This window comes from Pseudophryne corroboree, chromosome 8 (assembly GCF_028390025.1).
Source record: "Pseudophryne corroboree isolate aPseCor3 chromosome 8, aPseCor3.hap2, whole genome shotgun sequence".
NCBI classification, from domain to species: Eukaryota; Metazoa; Chordata; class Amphibia; order Anura; family Myobatrachidae; genus Pseudophryne; species Pseudophryne corroboree.
Window position 1 is genome coordinate 388333479 of NC_086451.1, and position 20549 is coordinate 388354027.

Consider the following 20549-nt stretch of genomic DNA (forward strand, 5'->3'; position numbering starts at 1 on the left):
CTTTACAGCATCGGGGGTCACAGCACAGAAGCAGGATCCGGCGACCGTCAGCCTTCTGGAGCAGCGGATACCAGCTCCAGGGACTGGTAAGTATAAATAAAAAAAATACGGAGGGGGGAAGGGGGGCTTTTTCCGGCACGGGGGTAGTCATGATGGGGGGACCCCGGCAGCGCATGTGCAGCAGGGCATCTGGGTATTTTTTACGAAAAAAGCTCTGTCCCTGCATGCGATGATTGATACATCCATGCGATGTACTCAATTATCGCAGTGCGAGTTGGCTGATATTATCACACCACATCCGCATCATCAGAAGCGGATGGTGATAAATCGGTCCCCATAGTCCTTAGCAGTGAAGTGCGAACAGGTGAGGCTGGTGAGGCAGAGCCTTCCCTGTCATACTCCAGCATACACCAGAGTTTTGACTATATGAAGAATACAAATAATATATTATAAATGTCTCTTGTTGTATTATTATAATAATTTTATAGTCAAAACTGTGGAGTAAAAAGTCTGACAGGTGTGGCACTGCCTCACCTGCCTACCTAGTATCTCTGATAAAACCCCCCAAATTTCCCGCACTAAGGCCCTCATTCCGAGTTGATCGCTAGCTGCCGTTGTTCGCTGTGTAGCGATCATTTAAAAAAACCAGCAAATCTGCGTAAGCACCGCAATGCGCACGCGCGACGTACGGGTACAAAGAGCATCTTGGTTGTGCACAGGTTCTAGCTACGTTTTCAGTCGCACTGGTGGACGAAAGGAGATTGACAGGAAGTGGGAGTTTCTGGGTGTCAACTGACCGTTTTCTGGGAGTGTTTGGAAAAACGCAGGTGTGGCCGGGCGTTTGCTGGGCGTGTATCTGACGTCATTAAAGTGTCATTCGTCGCAGCAATCATCGCACAGGATAAGTAACCTCAGGGCTGGCCTTGTTCTGCACAAAATGTGTTTGCTGCCACTCGGCTGCACAGGAGTTCGCACTCCTGCAAAGCGAAAATACACTCCCCCGTGGGCGGCGACTACGCGTTTGTACGGCTGCTAAAAGTAGCTAGCGAGCGATCAACTCTGAATGAGGGCATATATACTGCTGCACCTTTGTATAATGCACACATGAATCCTTGGGCTCGTACAGATGTGTCCTCACACAGCTTGCCTCAATACGCCATGTAGCAGGAGATGCCTCGCGTGAGTCAGCTGGCAGCTCCTGGGCGTGTTACTCACATCTCTAAGTGACTAGGACACATAAACAGTTTATGCTGTTTAAAATGATATGCGACATTCCTATATTCTGCCTATATTCTTGTATCTTTGTTCTGTAAGTGATCTCACAGCTGACCTAGTGCCGTGTATATAGAATATAGAAGAGTCAGTCACACCTTGTATCGAAGAAGAAACCCAGTGCACCAGGGTACATTAATAAGTCATAATACATGACTTGTAACATACCATATGACACTTTATGCTGCACATTACCACTAAAGCACTAGATTTTCAGTGAGGTTTAGGGTGCGTGCTGATGAAGAGGGGAACACAGGTTTGAAGCTTCATTGAAAACTTACTGTACACATAAAGGGAGAATAAGAACTGGATGGAACAGTCTCTTAGAAGACTATGGGTGGGTACACACTATGCGATGTGCTCTATGAGCGACGTCGCCTAGTGTGTTCCCTTCCCTGCCGGGGCGGTCGGTGGCAGTGCGTACACACTGACCAATAAGCAAACGATATTGCTCTGTGACGTCACGCAGCGGCCGGGCCATGCATGCAGTATTTGGACGACGGTCCAAATTGGGCTGCATACACGGCCGACAGCGAGGGTCGTTAACGCACCTCTCGTTATTGTCGGCATACACACTTAGCGATAAAGTAAACGATTTTGCTCATCACTAAGTGTGTACCCACCTTATGGGGCCCATTTATCAAATAATATTTGCGGCTATGTCCTGAAAACACCCGTTTTCGGCGGTTAGGTGCAAATATTAGGGCTCTCCTGAATGTATAAAGAAGGGATCGGAGCAGGTATCTCCGATCTCCGATACCTGCTGCAATCCCTCCATTTCCGTCCGTAGTCCATTGTAGCCTATGGGCTACAGATCGCGGGAAGAAGTTCCATCTGGGTTCCCCGGGAACTATCCCGGGGGTTATTATGGTCTTATGGTAATTAATTGAAATGTTCTATAGACAAGTTTAGGGTCCAACACTTGAAGATGAATCCGAAACGCATTGTGAAACTGGTGTGCTGTAAGGACTAGACCCCTGAATTGGATTCCCCCAGATGATCGGGCAAGCCTGGTGGTGTGTAGCTAAACCTGCCTGCACCTTCAGGATATTTTGGCTACTCAAACGTTTGCTCACACCACCAGCCCAATAGGGTATGATTCAAAGGATGTAAAAGTCTTGTACTTTAAGGCCCTCATTCAGGTCAGTATGCAGAATAGCAAAGATTCTGGAGGGATGCAACTGCGCTTCGAGTGACAGCGATGCGCATCGGAGGGGCGGCGATGGACCTGTGCGGGAGGAGTGGTCCAGCCAACGCAGGCGTGGCCGAACCGGTTTTGGGGCGACTGCATGATGTCACACACAGCCGCTCCGATGAAAAGAAATGGCTGCGGCGCGCCTACCTTCGCAGCCTGGCATCCACAGTTGCTGTGCCCGCAATCTGACTGATGGACGGCGACCTTTCCCTGCGCTGCACGGCCCCCAGCATGTGATAGAAGTGGTTGCAGATTCTGCTACTCTTACTGAATCAGGTCCTATGTACATTGTCCATTTGAGAAATATGCACTATGCTATTTGAATGTTAATACATTTGGCTATATAACCTTTCAGTTGGTAATATATAGAATTACCATAAGATAACACGCCTTTAGAAAAATTAAAGGTAACATTGTTTCATAAAGGAGCATTTTGGGGTACACCCCAATAATCTTTGTTTTTGGTACCTGTCACAAGTTATAGGTGTATGACTTGTTTTTTTATCTAAGCTGTGTATTTTATTTCACTGCGCAATTCATTTTCTCTACCTACATTTCTTTCTGTGATTCTAAGTTGTTCGGCAGAAGGCTGTATTCCCCTGTCTTGGAAATCAGTATTGTGTCCAGCCCGGATTACTAGGTCTACCTTTCATAAAGGGGTTACTGCTCTACGGGGGTCATTCCGACCCGTTCGCACACAGCTGTTCATTGCTGCGGTGCGAACGGGTCGGGACTGCGCCTGTGCGGTGCCCGCAATGCGTACGCCGGGCAGCGGCGCTGCCAACGGAAAAAGTTATCGCAGCGACGATCGCAAGAAGACTGACAGGCAGGAGGCGTTCCGGGCGTCAACTGACCGTTTTCCAGGCGTGGTGAGGCGAACGCAGGCGTGTCCAGGCGTTTGGAGGGCGGATGTCTGATGTCAATTCCGGGACTTTCGTCACTGGATCCATCGCACAGGGTAAGTCTCACCCTGGTTTTGTTTTGCAGGAAACTTTTTTAGCATAGCAGGGCTGCACAAGTGATCGCAACCCTGCTATGCTAAAATACACTCAGGGCTGCGTCAAGTTGATCGCACGAGCAGCAAAAAGTTGCTACGTGCGATCAACTCGGAATGACCCCCTATGACTTTATGTTATTATTATGTATAGTATAGATTACTATGGTATGTGATTGGATTTGTTTATTAAAAATGTGTAAACTTTTTTTGCATTTTGGATTTTTTTTTTTTATAAAACCTAACTTCCATGGTGCCCTAAGGAAGAGAAACAGAAATGGCAAACGGACTATCTTGTGATCCTTAATTAGTAGCTAAATAGATTATATGCCTCGTTTACAGGGTACAATGTGACTGTCCTGGTGAGGGATCCCGCTCGCCTCCCTACGAATAAGAAACCAGCAAGGATCATTGTGGGGGATGTGCTGAATAAGAGTGATGTCTCCAAGACTGTGGAGGGACAGGATGCTGTCATAATTGTTCTGGGAACAGGGACTGACCTAGGTAAGGAGGGTGTGGTGCTGCTGATAGAAAGACGGCTCCAATAGATGAAACATATTGCTCTATCATGATAATAAAAACAATTGCACATACATATCTTTATTGTTCCACACCATACAAAGCACAACAGGATAACACAGTCTGGAGTGTGTCGCAACGCATTTCACCAGTGCAACTTTCTGCATCAGGCAATAAGGACATTACTACTAAACTAAATTCTCCCAATAAATCAGCATATAGTGATTCAGCTGCAAACTCATATGTTACTATGCAATTCCCTCTCACATTTAAGAATGTTAAATTATCTACATTAATTATTTATGAAAATACATATAGGGCCTACTTCAGAGTTGCACACTAGGCGGCTGCATCGCATGCTTTGAGGATCCTTGCCTGTAATAAGAGCCATACACATCAATGTCACACCACCCCTATCCATCTGCTTGTCAAATGATTCCTCATCATGATGGGGGACGTTTATAAAATCTCTGAGAGAGATAAAGTACCAACCAATCAGCTCATAACTGTAATTTTTCAAACACAGCCTGTAACATGGCAGAAGCTGATTGGTTTGTACTTTATCTCTCCCTTCAAGGTTTTATAAAACTCCCCTTGTACACAGTGCCGCCTATAGTTGCGAATGGTCAGCTCAGAACCACGCGCATGTGAAACAAACGCAATTTCCAGCAGCAAAACCAACTGACCATATCAGGCCCATAATGTATAATAATAAATTCCACTCATAAAATGACAAACCTCATAAATACATGGACTTGTTAATAAGGCATTGCGTCATACATGTGATTATCCGCTTTATATAATGGTATCCATGTAAACCATCCAGTATAGAGGCTTTGAGATCTGATAGCAGAGCCTGGAAGCACCAAAATCATTTTTGGAGGAGGCAAATCACTGAATCCTTCATATGCTGTTATTCAGAGGGGTTAATTACCTTATGGTTCTTATTCCATGTGTGTATTATAGTAAATATTATTATATTAAATATTTTACATTATGGGCCTCATTTAGAGTTGGTTCCATGTACACTGAAACAAATGGAAAAACAAAAAGTGTACTTACGTGTGAATGTTCCATGGTTTACACTTTTAAAACATCCAACGGGAATCTTCTTTCCTGCAGTACTTCAAATGGAAATGGCAAATAAGTAATGTGTGCAAACATTCATAACGTTATATGGGATGCGGTCAAGATGCTTCCGGCGGTCGAAATACCGACGCCGGAATCCTGACCGCCACAATCCCGACATATTCTCCCTCCGTGGGTGTCCACGACACCCATAGAGGGAGAATATAACAGTGTGCCGAGCGTAGCGAGCGAAGCGAGCCCGCAAGGGGCTGCGTTCCGCTCGCCACCCCTGTCGGGATTGTGTGGTCGGGATTCCGGCCGGCGGCATTTAGTACTGATCCCCGTTATATAATATAGCCACGTTGATGTTGCTTTATGCACCTATCAGCCATAGAGCTCAATACACAATCAGGTGAGGCTCTGTGTGACCACCTCTTATGTTGGCATATCTGGGCATGTGACCACCTCTTATGTTGGCATATCTGGGCATGTGACCACCTTTTGTGATGACATTACTGGGCATGTGACCACCTCTTATGTTGGCATATCTGGGCATGTGACCACCTCATGTGATGACATACCAGGGCATGTGACCACCTCTTATGTTGGCATAACCGGGCATGTGACTACCATCTCTTATGTTTTCATACCTGGGCATGTGACCCCCTCTTATGTTGGCATATCTGGGCATGTGACCCCCTCTGATGATGACATACCTGGGTATGTGACCACCTCTTATGTTGGCATATCCGGGCATGTGACTACCACCTCTTATGTTTGCATACCTGGGCATGAGACCACCTCTTATGTTGGCATAACCGGGCATGTGACTACCACCTCTTATGTTTTCATACCTGGGCATGTGACCCCCTCTTATGTTGGCATATCTGGGCATGTGACCCCCTCTGATGATGACATACCTGGGTATGTGACCACCTCTTATGTTGGCATAACCGGGCATGTGACCACCTCTTATGTTGGCATAACCGGGCATGTGACTACCATCTCTTATGTTTGCATACCAGGGCATGTGACCCCCTCTTATGTTGGCATATCTGGGCATGTGATTACCACCTCTTATGTTTGCATACCTGGGCATGTGACCCCCTCTTATGTTGGCATATCTGGGCATGTGACCCCCTCTGATGATGACATACCTGGGTATGTGACCACCTCTTATGTTGGCATATCCGGGCATGTGACTACCACCTCTTATGTTTGCATACCTGGGCATGTGACCACCTCTTATGTTGGCATAACCGGGCATGTGACTACCACCTCTTATGTTTTCATACCTGGGCATGTGACCCCCTCTTATGTTGGCATATCTGGGCATGTGACCCCCTCTGATGATGACATACCTGGGCATGTGACCACCTCTTATGTTGGCATAACCGGGCATGTGACTACCACCTCTTAAGTTGGCATACCTGGGCATGTGACCCCCTCTTATATTGGCATATCTGGGCATGTGACCCCCTCTGATGATGACATACCTGGGTATGTGACCACCTCTTATGTTGGCATATCCGGGCATGTGACTACCACCTCTTATGTTTGCATACCTGGGCATGTGACCACCTCTTATGTTGGCATAACCGGGCATGTGACTACCACCTCTTATGTTTGCATACCTGGCCATGTGACCCCCTCTTATGTTGGCATATCTGGGCATGTGACCCCCTCTGATGATGACATACCTGGGCATGTGACTACCTCTTATGTTGGCATATCCGGGCATGTGACTACCACCTCTTATGTTGGCACTTGCAGGAGTTTTTCCTTTCTGTACAGCTGTAGCTCTTGGCATCCCCATTTCATCTGCAGGCATGAACACAAGTCCCTTTACGCCTGCAGTACACAAGTACAGAAATGCAATACACAGGTACAGAAATGCAGTATACATGTACAGAAATGCAGTACACAGGTACAGAAATGCAGTACACAGGTACAGAAATGCAGTACAGAAATGCAGTACACAGGTACAGAAATGCAGTACACAGGTACAGAAATGCAGTACACAGGTACAGAAATGCAGTACAGAAATGCAGTATACAGGTACAGAAATGCAGTATACAGGTACAGAAATGCAGTACACAAGTACAGAAATGCAGTACAGAAATGCAGTACACAAGTACAGAAATGCAGTACACAGGTACAGAAATGCAGTACACAGGTACAGAAAAGCAGTACACAGGTACAGAAATGCAGTACAGAAATGCAGTATACAGGTACAAAAATGCAGTACACAGGTACAGAAATGCAGTACACAGGTACAGAAATGCAGTACAGAAATGCAGTATACAGGTACAGAAATGCAGTATACAGGTACAGAAATGCAGTACACAAGTACAGAATGCAGTACACAGGTACAGAAATGCAGTACAGAAATGCAGTACACAGGTACAGAAATGCAGTACACAGGTACAAAAATGCAGTACACAGGTACAGAAATGCAGTACACAGGTACAGAAATGCAGTACAGAAATGCAGTACACAGGTACAGAAATACAGTACAGAAATGCAGTATACAGGTACAGAAATGCAGTATACAGGTACAGAAATGCAGTACACAGGTACAGAAATGCAGTACACAGGTACAGAAATGCAGTACACAGGTACAGAAATGCAGTACAGAAATGCAGTACACAGGTACAGAAATGCAGTACACAGGTACAGAAATGCAGTACAGAAATGCAGTACACAGGTACAGAAATGCAGTACAGAAATGCAGTACACAGGTACAGAAATGCAGTACACAGGTACAGAAATGCAGTACACAGGTACAGAAATGCAGTACAGAAATGCAGTACACAGGTACAGAAATGCAGTATACAGGTACAGAAATGCAGTACACAGGTACAGAAATGCAGTACACAGGTACAGAAATGCAGTACAGAAATGCAGTACACAGGTACAGAAATGCAGTACACAGGTACAGAAATGCAGTACAGAAATGCAGTACACAGGTACAGAAATGCAGTACAGAAATGCAGTATACAGGTACAGAAATGCAGTACACAGGTACAGAAATGCAGTACACAGGTACAGAAATGCAGTACACAGGTACAGAAATGCAGTACAGAAATGCAGTACACAGGTACAGAAATGCAGTGTACAGGTACAGAAATGCAGTACAGAAATGCAGTACACAGGTACAGAAATGCAGTACACAGGTACAGAAATGCAGTACACAGGTACAGAAATGCAGTACAGAAATGCAGTATACAGGTACAGAAATGCAGTACAGAAATGCAGTACACAGGTACAGAAATGCAGTACAGAAATGCAGTATACAGGTACAGAAATGCAGTACAGAAATGCAGTACACAGGTACAGAAATGCAGTACAGAAATGCAGTACACAGGTACAGAAATGCAGTATACAGGTACAGAAATGCAGTACACAGGTACAGAAATGCAGTACACAGGTACAGAAATGCAGTATACAGGTACAGAAATGCAGTATACAGGTACAGAAATGCAGAGGCTTAGGAAGAAGTGTGAATGAGGCCCTATATAGGTATATTCATAAATAAATGATGGAGTTGTTTAAAAATCTTCGTGAGAGGGAACTGCCCTGTATCTTACGGTTCTTCAGATGAATCACTACATGCTAATTAATAAGCAGCATTTACTTTTTCAAAATGTCACAGGGAACTCTTAACTGGGTATCCTCTGTTCTTTATAAGGCGAGGAATGTCCAAAAGTCTCTTGACGATGTGTGATTTGTAAGTGCGCCTCCTTATTTATCATAATATAATGATGCATTTAATGTATTGTACTTTGTTCCGCACATTCACATCTGTCTCTAGATCATGTTACATGCATCTTAAAAACATATCCAAAATACGACCATACCTTACATAAGACACCGCAAAAACTAATCCACGCTCTCACTATCTCCCGCATTGATTATTGACTGGTCTTACCAAAAAGAGACTCTCACCACTATAATCCATTCTGAATACAGCTATGAGGCTAATCTTCCTCGCTAGACGTTCATCTTCTGTGGATCCACTCTGTCAGTCCCTCCATTGGTATCCTGTATTCTACTGTATTCAATATAACATACTTTTACTCACACACAAGGCCAACATAGCTGTGTGACCATATCATGCAGCCCACCAAGAACCTTTGCAATCTGGTGGACCTTTATGCAGTAGGTAGCACCTATCCTTGTGTGTCAATACCTGCTTCCCTATAGATTGTAAGCTTGTGAGCAGGACCTTCCTACCTCTGTCGGTTATTACCCAGTCTGCAACATAGCCAACTGGAGGATTAATCCCTCGCCGACATACTGACTAGTTTGAGGAATTTCCGTTTTCCCTCCAGCCCAATTGGCTTTCTAATTATATTTATATGGCGTTTAGTAATTTACTTTGGGGTTTTTTCTGTTTTTGCCTCTTGTCCAGTTAGCTACGTTGTTCCTCTACCCCCGCCTCTTTGGGTATCGGTTGCATGATGGGACTTGTAGTTACACAGCAGCTAGAGAGCCAGTTTGTAGTACTGTACATGCCTGATTTAATATATGTGTATAACCCCTAACTCATCTCAGAACTATTGTCCTGTTCATTAAAGGGCCAACCACAATGATGTCGACGGGGACTCAGAATATTGTGGAGGCGATGAAGGAGCACGGGATCCGCAAGGTGGTGGGCTGCATGTCTTGTGAGTGCGACACTTCTCTGGATAACATTTTACAGCCCACGCTGTATGAATAAAGGGCCAGTGCGCAGTCTGTGCTGCCGAGCATGAGCCCGGGTGATGGGCACTGGTCTGCCCTAGGGAGTGCCAACATGACACAACTACTGTATTATAACTGTACTGTAGTGTAAAGGAGATCTCTGCATAGATATATATATATATATATATATATATATATATATCTATCAGGTGGGTAAGGGGAGATCACTACTGAAGTGTTGCAGTGTGGCGGAATTCTCAGTTATACAGCGTATTTCGTTCAATAGATATTACATTATTTTTAGCTTTATATAGGATAAAGGCTGACAACGTATGCTGACCCTACAGAACTGCAGTGGTAGCAGTGTGCACCATTTATCTGCATTAAATAGGGACATATAGTGGAAAATTCAGTTGTTTTTGCCAACAGCTGTCCGTGTCATGTGCGCGATGGAGCAATTCAGCTGTTGCTCCATTCGGGGGCTCCCAGTGCCAGCATTTTAGCTTGCAGCTGAAATGTGCGCAAAGTCGGCTGTTTTGGCACCATACAGCACTTTTCGCGTTGTGCCCATAAGTTTAGTCAGATATATAACCCATTAGTTTAGTCTTTGGACGCAGCAGCGGATCAGACAAGCCTGCGGTGGGCACCAGGCTGCATATGCAGCTGCACCGCCGCCATGGTTCCGATCACAGGAAACGCAGGTGACGTCATCGGGCCCTCCTGAAAATGGTCATGACACACCTGCGTTTCCTGCTGCCCCCCCCCACCCCCCCACCCCACCCCACACACACACACTGCCGCCACCACGTTCCCCGAACGCCCACCGTGTTTCACTCACTTTACAATCGCTTCCCTCAGGGATGCAATTGCACAGTGAAAGTCCACATGCACACTGCGATTCCAGCAGTTTTACAGCTGCTACTGAATTAGGTCCATTGTCTCCTGTTAGAGCATTGCTATTGAAAGGCAATACTGAGTATAGCCCATAGCTTGCAAATGACCGTGTATAATTCTTCCCTATGTGCAGTATTAACATCAGCCGACTTACCTGTCCCATGGGGAGGACTAAGTGGCTCCCAGGCAGCAGTAGTGATATGTAGCATGAAAAGATGACACTTTGATCATGACCCATTCATATGACTGAGCATAGCAGTACTACAACAGTGATTCAGTGTCAGACTGTAATCCCACAGCCATGGTCACCCTCCCCTGTAGATGCTGTGACACATTGGCCCTCATTCCGATTTGATCGCTAGCTGGCTACTTTTAGCAGCCATGCAAATACATAGTCGCCGCCCACGGGGAGTGTATTTTCGCTTTGCAAGAGTGCGAACACCTGTGCAGCCGAGCGGTACAAAAATATTTTGTGCAAAACAAGACCAGCCCTGTAGTTACTTCTTCTGTGCGATGATTGCTGCGACGAAGGTCCCGGAATTGACGTCAGATACCCGCCCTGCAAACACCTGGACACGCCTGCGTTTTTCCAAACACACCCAGAAAATGGTCAGTTGACACCCAGAAACTCTCACTTCCTGTCAATCTCCTTGCGAATGGAATTGTCGCTAGAAGCAGTGCAAAACAACGATGCTCTTTGTACCCGTACGCCGCGAGTGTGCATTGCGCCCCATACGCATGCGTAGTTTTACGGGGTTTTTAAATGATCGCTATGCAGCGAACAACGGCAGCTAGCGATCAACTCGGAATGAGGGCCATTGTGCGGATGGGCTGATACAGGGTGCCAGGGCTGACATTATTCTGGTTTTCCTGTCCGGTTGTCACTGTACAGTATCTGCTTCTCCAGGACAGGACTTACAGGTTAGACAATAAAAGCAAACATCTGATAACTATTATACACTGGTACATGTGATGTGTACAATTTCATACAGGTTCCCAATGTGTAATGATTTGCAATGTGTTCTGCATTAATGAGAAAAACAATCCATTCCCTGGGACACTAGACCTGGATATTGTGTAACTTTGGCTGCTAGCATTGGTGTAGCTTACATCATTCTATGACAGACATAGACGTCTCTTCTACATGTATGATGGCTCTTTCCTGTGTTTATGTTCAAGCCTTCCTGCTTTGGGACATCGCCAGAGTTCCCCCTCGCCTCCTGCCAGTGACTGAGGACCACATCCGGATGCACCAGGTCCTGAAGGGCTCCGGCCTGGACTACGTGGCTGTGCTGCCTCCACATATTGCAGGTAACTAGTGGCCAGTATAAATATTTCTCTGACGTCCTAGTGGATGCTGGGTACTCCGTAAGGACCATGGGGAATAGACGGGCTCCGTAGGAGACTGGGCACTCTTTAAAGAAAGATTAGGTACTATATCTGGTGTGCACTGGCTCCTCCCTCTATGCCCCTCCTCCAGACCTCAGTTAGAATCTGTGCCCGGCCAGAGCTGGATGCACCTAGTGGGCTCTCCTGAGCTCACTAAAAAAGAAAGTATTTGTTAGGTTTTTTATTTTCAGTGAGATCTGCTGGCAACAGACTCACTGCTACGAGGGACTGAGGGGAGAGAAGCAAACCTACCTGCTTGCAGCTAGCTTGTGCTTCTAAGGCTACTGGACACCATTAGCTCCAGAGGGATCGAACACAGGGCCCGACCTCGATCGTCCGTTCCCGGAGCCGCGCCGCCGCCCCCCTTGCAGAGCCAGAAGACGGAAGATTCCGGGAGAAAATCGGCGGCTGAAGACTCCGGTCTTCAATAAGGTAGCGCACAGTACTGCAGCTGTGCGCCATTGCTCCCACAGCACACCACACGCTCCGGTCACTGGTGGGTGCAGGGCGCTGGGGGGGGGGGGGGGGGGCGCCCTGGGCTGCAATTTGTATACTTTACTTGGCAAAATGCACATAATACAGTTCTAAACTGTATATGTGCCTAATCCCCCGCCATAAATATTATTAAAAAAGCGGGAGAAGCCCGCCGCTGAAGGGGCGGGCTATCTTCCTCAGCACAGCCAGCGCCATTTTCTCTTCACAGCTCCGCTGGAAGGACGCTCCCCAGGTTCTCCCCTGCAGTATACACTACGGAAAGGGTAAAAAAGAGAGGGGGGGCACATAAATTTAGGCGCAATTGTGATAATAAGCAGCTATTGGGGGGAAATTCACTTTGTACTAGTGTAAATCCCTCTGTTATATAGCGCTCTGGTGTGTGCTGGCATACTCTCTCTCTGTCTCCCCAAAGAACTTTGTGGGGTTCTGTCCTCAGTCAGAGCATTCCCTGTGTGTGTGTGCGGTGTGTCGGTACGGCTGTGTCGACATGTTTGATGAGGACGCTTACGTGGAGGCGGAGCAGGTGCCGATAAGTGTGAGGTCGCCCCCTGCGGGGCCGACACCAGAGTGGATGGATATGTGGAAGGTATTAACCGACAGTGTCAACTCCTTGCATAAAAGGTTCGATGACGTAACAGCTTTGGGACAGCCGGCATCTCAGCCCGCGCCTGCCCAAGCGTCTCAGAGGCCATCAGGGGCTCAAAAACGCCCGCTACCTCAGATGGCAGACACAGATGTCGACACGGAGTCTGACTCCAGTGTCGACGAGGATGAGACAAATGTACAATCCACAAGGGCCGATGCATGATTACGGCAATGAAAAATGTGTTGCACATTTCTGACATTAACCCGGTTACCACAAAAAAGGGTATTATGTTTGGGGAGAAAAAGCAGCCAGTGACTTTTCCCCCATCTGATGAGTTAAATGAATTGTGTGAAGAAGCGTGGGGTTCCCCAGATAAGAAACTAGTGCTTTCTAAGCGGTTACTAATGGCTTACTTTCCCGCCAACGGATAGGTTACGCTGGGAGACATCCCCTAGGGTGGACAAGGCGCTCACACGCTTATCAAAAAAGGTGGCACTGCCGTCTCAGGATACAGCCACCTTAAAGGAGCCTGCAGATAGAAAGCAGGAGGCTATCCTGAAGTCTGTGTATACACACTCAGGTACTATACTGAGACCTGCTATTGCTTCAGCATGGATGTGTAGTGCTGCAGCAGCATGGTCTGATTCCCTGTCAGATAACATTGATTCCCTTGACAGGGATACTATTTTGCTAACCATAGAGCATATTAAAGACGTGGTCTTATATATGAGGGATGCACAGAGGGACATTTGCCGGCTGGCATCTAGAATTAATGCAATGTCTATTTCTGCCAGGAGAGTATTATGGACTCGGCAGTGGACAGGTGATGCTGATTCTAAAAGGCACATGGAGGTTTTGCCTTATAAGGGTGAGGAATTGTTTGGGGACGGTCTCTCGGACCTCGTATCTACAGCAACAGCTGGGAAGTCTACCTTTTTACCTCAGGTTCCCTCACAGCCTAAGAAAGCACCGTATTATCAAGTACAGTCCTTTCGGCCTCAGAAAGGCAAGCGGGTCAGAGGCGCGTCCTTTCTGCCCAGAGGCAGGGGTAGAGGGAAAAAGCTGCACCAGACAGCCAGTTCCCAGGAACAAAAATCCTCCCCTGCTTTCACTAAGTCCACCGCATGACGCTGGGGCTCCACAGGTGGAGCCAGGTGCGGTGGGGGCCCGTCTCCGGAACTTCAGCGACCAGTGGGTTCGCTCACAGGTGGATCTCTGGGTTCTACAAGTGGTATCTCAGGGATACAAGCTGGAGTTCGAGACGTCTCCCCCTCGCCGTTACCTCAAATCAGCCTTGCCAGCTACTCCCAAGGAAAGGGAGGTAGTACTGGCGGCAATTCACAAGCTGTACCTCCAGCAGGTGATAATCAAAGTTCCCCTCCTTCAACAGGAACGGGGTTACTATTCCACAATGTTTGTGGTACCGAAACCAGACAGTTCGGTGACACCCATTCTAAATTTGAAATTCTTGAACACTTATATAAGGAAGTTCAAGTTCAAAATGGAATCGCTCAGGGCGGTTATTGCAAGCCTGGAAGAGGGGGATTTTATGGTATCACTGGACATCAAGGATGCTTACCTACATGTCCCCATTCACCCACCTCACCAGGAGTACCTCCGATTTGTGGTACAGGACTGCCATTACCAATTCCAGACGTTGCCGTTTGGTCTGTCCACGGCACCGAGGGTATTTACCAAGGTAATGGCCGAAATGATGATACTCCTTCGAAAGAAGGGAGTTATAATTATCCTGTACTTGGACGATCTCCTTATAAAGGCGAGGTCCATGGAGCAGTTGTTGGTCGGAGTAGCACTATCTCAGGAAGTGCTATAACAGCACGGCTGGATTCTGAATATCCCAAAGTCGCAGCTGGTTCCTACGACGCGTCTGCTGTTCTTGGGTATGATTCTGGACACAGAACAGAAGAAGGTGTTTCTCCCGGAGGAGAAGGCCAAGGAGTTGTCATCTCTGGTCAGAGACCTCCTGAAACCAAAACAGGTGTCGGTGCATCACTGCACGCGAGTCCTGGGAAAGATGGTAGCTTCTTACGAAGCAATTCCCTACGGCAGGTTCCATGCAAGGATCTTTCAGTGGGATCTGTTAGACAAGTGGTCCGGATCGCATCTTCAGATGCATCGGTTGATCACCCTGTCCCCGAGGGCCAGGGTGTCTCTGCTGTGGTGGCTGCAGAGTGCTCATCTTCTCGAGGACCGCAGATTCGGCATTCAGGACTGGGTCCTGGTGACCACGGATGCAAGCCTCCGAGGTTGGGGAGCAGTCACTCAGGGAAGAAACTTCCAAGGACAATGGTCGAGTCAGGAGACTTCCCTACACAGAAATATTCTGGAACTAAGGGCCATTTACAATGCCCTAAGTCGAGCAAAACCCCTGCTTCAAAACCAGCCGGTGCTGATTCAGTCAGACAACATCACGGCGGTCGCCCATGTAAACCGACAGGGCGGCACAAGAAGCAGGATGGCAATGGCAGAAGCCACAAGGATTCTCCGATGGGCGGATAATCACGTGATAGCACTGTTAGCAGTGTTCATTCCGGGAGTGGACAACTGGGAAGCAGACTTACTCAGCAGGCACGACCTCCACCCGGGAGAGTGAGGACTTCATCCAGAAGTCTTCCAGCTGATTGTAAATCGTTGGGAAAGGCCACAGGTGGACATGATGGCGTCCCGCCTCAACAAAAAGCTAAAAAGATATTGCGCCAGGTCAAGGGACCCTCAGGCGATAGCTGTGGACGCTCTAGTGACACCGTGGGTGTACCAGTCGGTTTATGTGTTCCCTCCTCTTCTTCTCATACCAAAGGTACAGAGGATAATAAGAAAGAGAGGAGTAAGAACTATACTCATCGTTCCGGATTGGCCAAGAAGAACTTGGTACCCGGAACTACAAGAAATTATCTCGGAGGACCCTTGGCCTCTGCCGCTCCGACAGGACCTGCTACAGCAGGGGCCCTGTCTGTTCCAAGACTTACCGCGGCTGCGTTTGACGGCATGGCGGTTGAACGCCGGATCCTGATGGAAAAGGGCATTCCGGTTGAAGTCATTCCTACGCTGATAAAAGCTAGGAAGGATGTGACAGCAAAATATTATCACCGCATATGGCGAAAATATGTTGCTTGGTGTGAGGCTATGAAGGCCCCAACAGAGAAATTTCAGCTGGGTCGATTTCTGCACTTCCTACAGTCAGGAGTGACTATGGGCCTAAAATTGGGATCCATAAAAGTCCAGATTTCGGCCCTGTCTATTTTCTTTCAAAAAGAACTGGCTTCACTGCCTGAAGTTCAGACGTTTGTTAAGGGAGTGCTGCATATTCAGCCCCCTTTTGTGCCTCCAGTGGCACCTTGGGATCTCAACGTAGTGTTGGATTTCCTAAAATCACATTGGTTTGAGCCACTTCAGACCGTGGAGTTGAAGTATCTCACGTGGAAAGTGGTCATGCTTTTGACCTTGGCTTCGGCTAGACGTGTGTCAGAATTGGCGGCTTTGTCATGTAAAAGCCCTTATCTGATCTTCCAAATGGACAGGGCAGAATTGAGGACTCGTCCCCAATTTCTCCCTAAGGTGGTATCAGCCTTTCATTTGAACCAACCTATTGTGGTGCCTGCGGCTACTCGGTACTTGGAGGCTTCCAAGTTGCTGGACGTAGTCCGGGCCCTGAAAATCTATGTTTCCAGGACGGCTAGAGTCAGAAAAACTGACTCGCTGTTTATCCTGCATGCACCCAACAAGCTGGGTGCTCCTGCTTCTAAGCAGACTATTGCTCGCTGGATCTGTAACACGATTCAACTTGCACATTCTGCGGCTGGACTGCCGCATCCTAAATCAGTAAAAGCCCATTCCACGAGGAAGGTGGGCTCTTCTTGGGCGGCTGCCCGAGGGGTCTCGGCTTTACAACTTTGCCGAGCTGCTACCTGGTCGGGATCAAACACGTTTGCAAAATTCTACAAGTTTGATACCCTGGCTGAGGAGGACCTTGAGTTTGCTCATTCGGTGCTGCAGAGTCATCCGCACTCTCCCGCCCGTTTGGGAGCTTTGGTATAATCCCCATGGTCCTTACGGAGTACCCAGCATCCACTAGGACGTCAGAGAAAATAAGAATTTACTCACCGGTAATTCTATTTCTCGTAGTCCGTAGTGGATGCTGGGAGCCCGTCCCAAGTGCGGATTTCTGCAATACTTGTATATAGTTATTGCTTAACTATAGGGTTATTGTTCTGAGCCATCTGTTGAATGAGGCTCAGCTGTTGTTCATACTGTTAACTGGGTATAGTTATCACAAGTTGTACGGTGTGATTGGTGTGGCTGGTATGAGTCTTACCCTGGATTCCAAATCCTTTCCTAGTAATGTCAGCTCTTCCGGGCACAGTTTCCCCAACTGAGGTCTGGAGGAGGGGCATAGAGGGAGGAGCCAGTGCACACCAGATATAGTACCTAATCTTTCTTTAAAGAGTGCCCAGTCTCCTGCGGAGCCCGTCTATTCCCCATGGTCCTTACGGAGTACCCAGCATCCACTACGGACTACGAGAAATAGAATTACCGGTGAGTAAATTCTTATTTTCTGTACCATCATGTGAGGCCCCCCAAGGTCTCTGCATGACTTGTGTCTGGGCCATTGGTGCAATTAGAAAAAATGTCTTAGTGGAACTGTGTGAAAAAATGGGTGTGGCTACATGCCACATGGGGCGTGGTCAATAAAAATGGGGAAATTATACACGTATGACCTCAATAGTGCCAGATACACATATGCCCCCACAGTGCCAGATACACAAATGCCACCACAGTGCATATCCTCCCCCCCCCCCCTCCCCGTGCTGCTTACCGCTGTTGCTGCTGTGTGAGGGGAGTAGAGCGCAGCGTGCGCCTCTCCTGCCCATCAGTGCTCAGTCCGACCAGGAGACGCAGCTGCAGGTCCGCGAGCTCTGATTGGCTAACGAACCGGTGCCTCATTTGAGATTCACGGCGCTGCTGGCAGAGACCAGACTGAGCACTGAGGGGCAGAAGAGTTGCGCTGCACTCTCCTCCCCTCACACAGCAGCAGCTGTAAGCATGGCGGTCGTGCCGGTGATACTGCGTACCATCTGGCAATTCTTACCGGTACTCAGTATCGCCATACTTGCAGCACTGGTCTAGGCTAATTCTGTGCCCTGTGAACTAATGAAGCCAACAACAGACACGTGGCTTTAGAGCTATTGTTCATTCTGCAGAGTGGAATATTCTTTTCCATCAGCGGGTGTTAAAACTTAGAATGCTATAGCACTACATGAAGGAACTTGCTGGACCTTTCATTTGAGAGAGATCCAGGTCTGGATAATATGAAAATGTGCAGATGTAAACATTTGTCCTGGTGTACGAGAATGCACATGCTGGACCAGAGCGTGTAGGGCAGGAAGGGGAGGGGACAGATGGCATTAGAGGGAAAGATGCATCAAACCTTGGAGAGAGATAAAATGCCAAACCGCTTGTAACTTGCATTTTAAAGGACGTAGTTGGAAAAAATGACAGTTAAAAGCTGATTGGTTAATACTTTATCGCTCTCCAAGGTTTGATACATCTCCCCCAGAGAGTGGTGTAGAAGCTACTCAGTGAACAACCAATAGGAGAGACAGGACAGCAGACAATATTTAGGTCATTAATAGGAGCCAACTATTTGGATATTGACTGTGTCCAAAGTCTGTATTGCAAAGTGATGTATTTATATCCAGCCTGAACCATTCTTATTACAATGTCACTTTTTTATTTTCTTTTTATCTCGGCAGCTGATAAACCTCTGACTGCTGATTACACTGTCAAAGTGGATGAACGCGGCGGTAATGTGATCTCTGTTCATGACCTCAGCCACTTTTTCCTCCGCTGTCTGACTGCCACGGAATATGATGGAAAGAGCGTCACCTTGTCCCGGGACTACTAAACTTTGTAACTGCTCCCTCTTGTGGTCATGAACCAACATTCCCAACTGCAATCGTTCTGTAGTTGTCACAGAAATAAACCAGCAGCAAACCTCAGTTGTCCAAACTATTGTATTAAACAAATACAACCCACAAAATTCTAATTTCATACAACTATGAAGTGAGACTTTCAGATCTAGAGCACTAAAATGCCTTAAGTAGTGTTTTATCATCTGCTTTGATGTTCAATAGAAACAGTGTGAATTTTCTTAAATAAGTTTTTCTTCCAACAGTTTGACTGATAGTTGTCTTGTGTTCTCTCCTCTGTATCGTATATTGTATGTATATCGGTTTTAGAGCAATCTGTTTAATTGTACAATAGAGTAAAGGCTCATATACACTTGCCGATAAAATGAGCGACGTCGCTCATTTTCCCCCTCCCTGAGCGACGTCGCTCATTTTCCCCCTCCCTGAGCGACGTCGCTCATTTTCCCCCTCCCTGAGCGACGTCGCTCATTTTATCGGCAACTGTGTATGCCGCCAGCGATGACCGATGCGTGGCCCCGCGGGTCGGCAACGATCGTCACTGTCGCCAGTGCGTGCATGCAGGATCTGGACTGTCATTCACGACCTGCATGCAGGGCTGGCGGAGGCGTGACGTCACTGAGCGATATGAGCGGTCATATCGCTCAGTGTGTACAGTCGGCCGCCGCCCGGCCGGCCCGGGAGTGGAAACATTAGACGACGTCGCTCACAGAGCGACATCGTCTAATGTGTACGGACCTTTACAGACTACACAAGTTGATGTAGAGCCACATAACTATAACTAAAGGTAATGGCAATTGATGGTTGTGTTCTAGATGTGTTTGACAGTCACTGTTGGGTGTGTATATTCTGTACAATGTAACTCGGAGTGGGGGAAGGTAGAAGGTACACAATGGTCTTCAGGGCTACTCTTCCTCTGCAATCCTTTTAAAGCTGGGTACACGCTAGACGATATCGTGGACGATGCCATCGTTCATGATATCATCTAGTGTCAGTCTTGTGATTGTACAGATTGTAGAACACAAAAGAGCACTAGTGGCGTAGACAGATCTGCTTGTAAGATGACATCATTTAAGGGCAGCAGTGAGTGCAAAATACCAGTGCTGGTTTGGGGTGGGGCTTATTAAATATAAAAATCTAAAGTTAATTTGGAATTTCAAATTATAAGTTAGCAAATTGCATGTGTGCAAATACATATTCATTATAATACAAGTGCAATCTTCAATCTAACCTAGACATGCGTCCAGGGAATCTTGTGTGGGCGTAAAACTTTATGGGGGGAAATTTATCAAGGCTTGGAGAGAGAGAACGTATCAATCAATCAGCTCCTGCCATTTTCAAACATATGCCCTAATTTATCAGTGAGTGATACATTTCACTGTGACTGATAAATTGCACCAGCCAATCAGCTCCGAACTTTCATCTTTCAAACACAGTTTGTAGCATGGCAGTTAGGAGCTGATTGGCTTGTGCAATTTATCACTCACAGTGAAATGTATCACTCAT

General features: G+C 47.1%; 1 protein-coding gene across 2 annotated transcripts in view; it reads left to right on the plus strand.

The window, feature by feature from the left end:
• The window catches only part of LOC134949224 (flavin reductase (NADPH)-like), a 31781-nt gene extending 12491 nt beyond the window's left edge, over nucleotides 1–19290 (plus strand). Inside the window, exons 2-5 of one of the 2 annotated variants that reach the window (XM_063937690.1) lie at nucleotides 3804–3965; nucleotides 9629–9718; nucleotides 11808–11939; nucleotides 18870–19290. In XM_063937690.1, coding sequence (XP_063793760.1) covers nucleotides 3804–3965; nucleotides 9629–9718; nucleotides 11808–11939; nucleotides 18870–19021 — 536 coding nt within the window. In that variant the 3' untranslated portion in view covers nucleotides 19022–19290. The remainder of the gene's footprint in view (nucleotides 1–3803; nucleotides 3966–9628; nucleotides 9719–11807; nucleotides 11940–18869) is intronic. The other variant, XM_063937691.1, reaches the window with a different exon arrangement.
• The last annotated feature ends 1259 nt before the right edge of the window (nucleotides 19291–20549 follow it).